Source organism: Carlito syrichta, unplaced genomic scaffold, assembly GCF_000164805.1.
Source record: "Carlito syrichta isolate Samal-C Ts95f unplaced genomic scaffold, Tarsius_syrichta-2.0.1 Scaffold135794, whole genome shotgun sequence".
Classification (NCBI taxonomy): domain Eukaryota; kingdom Metazoa; phylum Chordata; class Mammalia; order Primates; family Tarsiidae; genus Carlito; species Carlito syrichta.
Window position 1 is genome coordinate 81,559 of NW_007079890.1, and position 6,942 is coordinate 88,500.

General features: G+C 57.5%; 1 protein-coding gene across 5 annotated transcripts in view; it reads right to left on the bottom strand.

Annotated features, from left to right (window-relative positions):
- Positions 1 to 6,942, bottom strand: part of KNDC1 (kinase non-catalytic C-lobe domain containing 1) — a 57,774-nt gene that overhangs the window by 36,285 nt on the left and 14,547 nt on the right. For 4 of the 5 annotated variants that reach the window (XM_008049586.2, XM_008049582.2, XM_008049584.2 and 1 more), the window contains exons 3-5: positions 3,637 to 3,783; positions 3,127 to 3,244; positions 1,060 to 1,763 (exon numbers count right to left, since the gene is read on the bottom strand). In XM_008049586.2, coding sequence (XP_008047777.1) covers positions 1,060 to 1,763; positions 3,127 to 3,244; positions 3,637 to 3,783 — 969 coding nt within the window. The remainder of the gene's footprint in view (positions 1 to 1,059; positions 1,764 to 3,126; positions 3,245 to 3,636; positions 3,784 to 6,942) is intronic. The other variant, XM_008049585.2, reaches the window with a different exon arrangement.

Consider the following 6,942-nt stretch of genomic DNA (forward strand, 5'->3'; position numbering starts at 1 on the left):
CCGGAACCCAACAGGTCGAGGCTGCGGTGGCCGGGAGCGGCCCATGCCCTCCAGTCTGGGTGACAGAGTGAGACTCCAACTCAAAAAAAAAAAAAAAAGTAAGTCACAGAATTACCTGCCCCCTTGACCTCTGGGTCAACAAGGCCTGGCGAGACAGGAGGCGGGGGGCGCACCCTTGTCCTCGCGCCATGGACTTATCCATGGTCCACTGGTTCCAGGTGTCCTTGCCCTGAGGAGCTCACAGGGACACAGATGGGGTGGGGGGAGAGGACTCGCTGGGAGACAAGGAGGGAACGTGCTCGGCTGGGCTTGGCCTGGGTGTCCTTGGCCAGGCGGAAGGGCCGACGGACACAGGCTACCGGACTGCCTGTGGGGACACAAAGCAGGCCAGAACTCCCAGACCACTGCTCCAACAGCACCTTCCATCCCTCATGAGGGGCAGCGGACAGGCGGGCAGGGCAGCACTGGGCCGGAAGGCAGCTGCACAAAATCCCAGCATCTGTGAGGATGCAGTTGGGAGACACTCAGGCACGAATGCTTGGCGTCCTTCACGAACCAAGCTTGGGGGCTGAGCCATCACCACCCACAGGGTTGGTTTCTAATGTTCTCAGTGAGCAGAAGAGGGAGATGAGGAAAGTCCTGAATGTCAGGACTAGGAAAACAGAGTCCCTGAACAATAGCCCTAAGGTGACTCTGGCTTATTCTGGACTGCGTTCGGCTCCCTGGAAGAGAATCAGCCCTCAGGATGGCCTCATTCAGTGTTGTTCCGGGAGGTCCTGCGTGAGGCCGAAGAAGCAGCTGCTCTCTGGGTGGTCTAGCAGCCAACAGCCACCTCCAGAGAGGCCACAGGCAGGGGCTCTGGCTGGGAGCCATGCCTGGGGCAAGAGCAAATGCCCAGCTGCAGCACAGGACCGCCCTGCAAAGACTTCTGAATTACTAAGGAGGAGTGAAGGCTAAGTCCCTGCATTACAGACATTTGAGGCTACACTGAAGCACTGAGGCTGCCTGACTTGCTGACCCGCCCCCATCCCAGCCAGCTGCAAGGTCCAGGTCACCCACCTGCTCTGTGGCCACGCTTGCTGGTTGCCTGGCTCCATCCGGAATCCCCTTGGCACTCCTGGGAGCTGGAGCTTCATGGTCTGCATCTTGAGGGTCTACAGGGCAGGGCAGGGGTCTTTTCTCCGCTGGCTCCTGGCTAGGGTGTGATGTCTCGGGTGCTTCGGGACCCCTGTCCCCACTGCGCTGGAGTCTGGGCTCCTGCTCGGGCCATAGTCTGCACTTGGGCTGCATCTTGAAGCTGGAAAGGCCACTCTTCCCATCTGAAAAGACCTTCCTGGGGTCTGGAGGGGAGAATTCATATATGGGTAGCTGGGTTTTCGTGCCAGTCAGGGGCAGGCAGAGGGCACTGGCCTCGGGGCCGTCGGGTAGGAGTCTGGGGAACGTCTGCACCTTCCGCAGGCGGCTTCTCCTGAGGACATCTCTGTCCAGCTCACCAAGGGGGCACCCAGTGTCCAGGATAAGGTTGGCCAGCCCCTCTGTGGTGTGGCTCTCACCATTCCTCACTGAGGCTGACAGTAGGGCCTTGGGGGGTGAGGGTCTGGGGCCCCGGCTGGCTTCTGTCTCCAGGCCTTTGGGGATGGGCAGCTGGGGTGGGCCCTCTGGGCTGGGCGGAATCTCTGGGTCAGCACAGGGGTCCCTGGGTGGCCTCTTGGGCCCTGCACTTCCTGGTGCAGCTCTCTCTTTCCAGGTGTTCTCGCTGACATCTGAGTACAAGCAAAACACGGTTACTGCAGAGCACCCGACCAGGGACCAGGTCAGACATCACCAGCACCCCAGCAGGGCATGCCTGACTTCTGCACCCGCCCCGCTGGTCACATCATCCTGGTTGGCTGAGGAGGCTCAGCGCGTCCCTCTCCCCCAGGCAAGGCAGGGCTTCCCGCTGGGGTTTCCTAGCTCTGGGGATGTCTGATCACCCCCTTGGAAAGCACGTTGTTTCCACTGCGACCACACAAGTGATATTCCCCACAGGAAGAAAAGGAAGGAACCTGGCTGAGGGACCCTCGTGCACGCAGGTCTCCATGTAGCCTCCTCTAGACAGGCAGCCCTTTGGTGCCTCGGGGGTTCTTGGCACAGCACCTCCCTCCCACGTGGCTCTGCTCCTGCAGCTTAATATCCCCGTCTGTTGCACAGACACTGACTTGGAAATGCCACTGGCTTGGCCACTGGAGGACCCTGCTGCCACCGCGAGGCTCCGTGCGGCTGTGGTCCAAGCAGCACCACTTTCCCGTGGCCCCTCATGGCTCCAGGGCAGGCAACAGTGCAGACGTGGCAGGCGTCTGTTCAAGGGCAATCTGAGCCGGTGCCAGAATCCCATGTGAGCCCTGAGCACCCCGGACACAACGGCAACAGCTTTGCATTGTGAAGGATGCAAAAACGGACTCACCAGTCGCTGTGTGGTGTTGGCAGATGAAATAATATCACCACGGCCGTTTAACAAAATGCTCATGAGGGTAAGAGCGAGGTGACCAGTGCTAATATCAGTCACTGCTGAACATGATCTGTTTCTGCCCTCTGCCTGCATGGGTGTCTGTAAAGCTTGCACAGGTATCACTCAATATGGGTGTGAGTGTGTGCATAGTGCAACTGTGTGTGCGTGCTTGACCATATGTATTGCGAGAGTGTGACTAAGTGTGTATGGTATGCAGCCAGCAGAGTGCACGTGTGCAAATAACCACGCATGCCTGTGTGGGAGTGTGCGGTATGAACTGGCATGTATGAGCTTGCATAAACAGGTGTGACCTGGGCAAGTGAGTGCATGTGTGTGTATGGGGGTGCACATGTGATCCATCTGAATCCCATGAGTGCAACTGTGTGTGAGGATGAGTGGTTATGGGGCGTGTGAGTACATTAGCATGTATGCGTGTGAGTGGATGTGTGCCTGTGTACGTGTGTATCCATGGGTGAAAACACATGTATACATGTGCATATGTGTGCATGCAGAAGCAGAAGTGCATGTGTGTGTGCACCTTGCATCGATGTATGTGCACATGTGCGAACATGTGTGCACACAAGCAGGAGGGTGGATGTGTGCGAGCACATGCACGTGTGGGGGTTTGAAAGGCTCACCCTGAAATGCTCCAAATGACTCGATGGAGAGCACCCTCCTCCCCACGGCTGAGAGGCTCCGGCACAGGCGGCAGGAGGACGTGAGCTGCATCTTCTCTTCGCATAGCGCGATGATGCTCTGCGGACGTGAGTCTCAGACAGGAAGGGCGCCCCGGAGGAGGCCCCGCCCTCCCGTTCCCACTTTCTTCTGAAGGGGACGGTGGGGGCCGTGCCTGGAGCCTGCCACCCACCCACCCTGTCCACCTCCAGGCGCACAAAGGCAATGCCTCCTGGGGCTGCGGAGAACAGGAGGTTCTGTTGAGCTCCTGGCAGTTACAAGCCAAAACCCTTCATAGCAAAAACGTGCAATCAAAAACTAAGTCCTCATTTAAACAAAATGCAATGCTACCACATTCCGGTCAAGAAGCCCAGGTGCGGCCGCGGGGCCCACGCGGGTGTGTGTGTGTGTGTGTGTGAGAGACACCGGGGGCCTGCGGAAGGTTGGGGTGAGGGAGGGGAGCCCACACTGACCTCGAGGTTGGGCCGGTCGCCAGGGTCCTCGGCCTGCATTCGGCTGAGTAGCACCTCCAGGTCCTGGCTCAGCCTGGGCTCTGGCGTGGGTTCTGCCACAAACTCCAGTGCTGCCTTCAGTGTGGCCCCCAGGGAATAGATGTGAGCCTGTGGGCACCAAGGAGCAGTTGGCATCGGGGGCCGCCAGGTGGCCGCAGCCGCGCCTGTGCGCCCCCAGCTCCCCCCCAACATGGCTGCCAGCCCTTGGGGCCAGGAATACGGCTTCCAGGGACAGACCTGCCCTCGACCACGTAGGCCTGGCGGGGGCACGTCTCCTGCGGCGGAGTCTCCGGAGGGAAAGCAGCCACATCCACGGCGCCGCACGCGGGTCTGAGGCCTGTGCTGGACCACATGCACCCCGGGACCCCGGCGCCTCCTGCCCATTGCAGTTTCCCCAGCCTTCACGGGCACAGTCACCCGGACCCCCTTCCCTGACCACTGCCGTGACTCTCGAGGGTGGGGCCTTTTGCTTGTGGGTGTGTTGTTCAAAAGCTGGATTCTGGTGGGAGGAAAGACGGGTTTTCTTCTTGCTTGAAAGCTGAGGTTTTCCTAACTGCATGCACGAGTGGGCTCTGCATGTGGTCTGCAGTGGGTCTCGGCTACCTCGCGGGCCTGTGCCCACCCCATCCCAGGACAGCCACCGGCAGGGGCTGGGCGCCATCATCCCCATGTCACCAGCAGGAAGTGGAACCCAGAGCGGTTCAGGAACCTGCCGAGGGCCACACAGCAGGCCATGGAGAAGCAGGCATGCGGCTCCGGAGAAGCAGGTCATACAGATCCTGAGGGGAGCCCGGGACCCAGACCAGGGCCTGTGCTTCCATCGCCAGGAATCCCTTCCCGAGGCAGGTCTGGGCTCCCTGTGCCCACTCTAGTCCAAGGCTAGTTGAGGTGACACGTAATGCCCCATCCTGGGCTCACCTGGCATAGCTCACGTGACCCTCAGACCCACCTCCCCAGTCTGCCTTGAGGTCCAGGATGACCAGTGGGCTGTCGTTTTCAAAGAAGCCCTGCACCCTGGGACCCCTGGCCCAGCTGGTCATCCTGGCTCAGGCTCCCTGTCCCGGCCCCATCTCTCTGCCAGGGTCTCTGTCTCAAGAGTAGGGCTGCAGGGACCCAGCCAGATCCTGCAGCCTCCAACTCCACCATTCAGCCACCCCCAAACTCGGCCAATTCTGCCTTAAACTCCTTTTTCTCCTTAGGGGAAGTTTTGTTTGAATATGATAAAAAAGCATTACAGAGAAGAAGCAAAGAAGCATTCATCCCCCAGCACCTTTTTTTTATTTTTTATTTTTTTTGAGTTGGAGTCTCACTCTGTCGCCCAGACTGGAGTGCAGTGGCCGCTCCCGGCCACCGCAGCCTCAACCTGCTGGGCTCCGGCGATCCTTCCGCCTCAGCCTTCCAGGTAGCTGGAATTACAGGCATGTGCTACCACGCCCGGCTGATTTTTTCATTTATTGTAGAGATGAGGTCTCGCTGCCCAGGCGGGTCTTGAACCCAAGGGCTCAGGTAATCCACTCACCTCAGCCTCCCAAAGGCGCAGGATTATAGGCTGAGTCACTGAGCCCGGTCTGCCCCAGCACCTTTCTTCCCTGAGGCATAAACGTCACGCTGTGTGCACATGCAAGCGCGCGCGCGTGCGCGCACACACACACACACACACACAGCTGAAAATGGACTCCTCTCTTCTAAGCTGCATTTGTCCTCTGTTCTGGCCTTTTTCACACTGTGGGTCTCTTTTCAGGTCAGGACTTATCTTCACCCAATACCTGGCCCGTCCTTACTGTACAGGGCATCCTCTTGGGGCCAGGGCATCCCCTGCCTGGCTGTCCCCCACTCCCTCCACACTGGGCATAAGCCTCTGGTGGGTGTACCTGACGCCTCCCACTCATCCCCTCACAGCGTGGCTTGCACCTGGCCCCGCTCACGCTGTCTCTGCCTTCACACCTGTGGACAGCCCCTGCTCCCTCAGGGACCCCTACCGCCCGCCCATGCCTGGGTTGCGCTCCGTCTGCCTTGGGGATCTGGGACACACGCACGTTAGGGCACCTGAGCATCTAGCCTCTCCGTTCTGATGTGTGACTTTGCTGTCACGACTGAGGACTCAGTGGGCACCTTGGGAGGACGCCCTCGTGCAGCCACGGAGTGTGTGGAGGTGCAAGGCTGAGAAGTGCCGGGCTCCGGGTCACATCCAGTGACAATTCTGACATCTGCTGACAAATTTCCCTGCTAAATGACCAACCGACCCGGACGCCTGCTGAGGCGTAGACCCCGTCCACTTGTCTGCAGTTTTGCCAATCTGCTAGGCGAGGCGTATCTCAAGTTCATTTGCATCTTTATAATTATGAATGAGACCATGCATCTGTTCACATCTACTTGCAGTTTTAATGTCTTCCTTTAAAGCTTCATTCAAGGACTTTGCTAATTCCTTCCTGAACTGCCTGTTTGGAATGGGCTTGACACGCCAGGGCTGGCCCTTGGCCTGGGAGCCTCACTGCACGCCTCCTCCATCCGTGACACATCTTTTAATACGTTCACATGTCTTCTGTCTTCCCAAGGTTTTCATTTTTAACTTGTGAAATATGACCCTTTTTTTTCCTTTTGCAGCTTCTTAGGAGGACCTTCTCTGCCCCGAGATGACAGAAACAGCTTTCCTCTCTTCCTGCCAATGTGCTCATCATTTAAACATATTTAGCCCCACTCCGCTTTAAGCCTCTGTGCTGGAGAGCAACCTCCCAGCTGGAAGGACCCACCTGCGGCCCACCCAAAATGCTGTCCTCACTGCCTGCACCCCCTCTCCCGTCCAGGCTCCTCTCCTTGGGCTGGCCGACCTGCTTTCCGCCCACCTTCACGGGCTATGCTGTTCTGATGACAGTAGGTCCAGCACGTGCTTTAAAAGGTTGGAGGATGCGTTGCCCTTCATTTGTTTTCTTTTCGAACAACAGTGTCTATGTTTGCATTTGTTCGATTTTAAAAAACAAATACAAACTCCCCCATTCCCATTCAAAAAAACAAACCAAAACGATTGTGATCTGATTGCAAGTGCAATGGCTTTTCATACTAATTTGGGTAGGATCAACTTTTTTACAAAATAAAGTCTTTATGTGCAGAGACGGATCTACCTTTTTCTTAAAATTTTATTTTATTTTTTCTCTTTTTTTTCCGAGTTGGAGTCTCACTCTGTCGCCCAGACTGGAGTGCAGTGGCTGTTCCTAGCCACCACAGCCTCGACCTGCTGGGCTCTGGCGATCCTTCTGCCTCAGCCTTCCA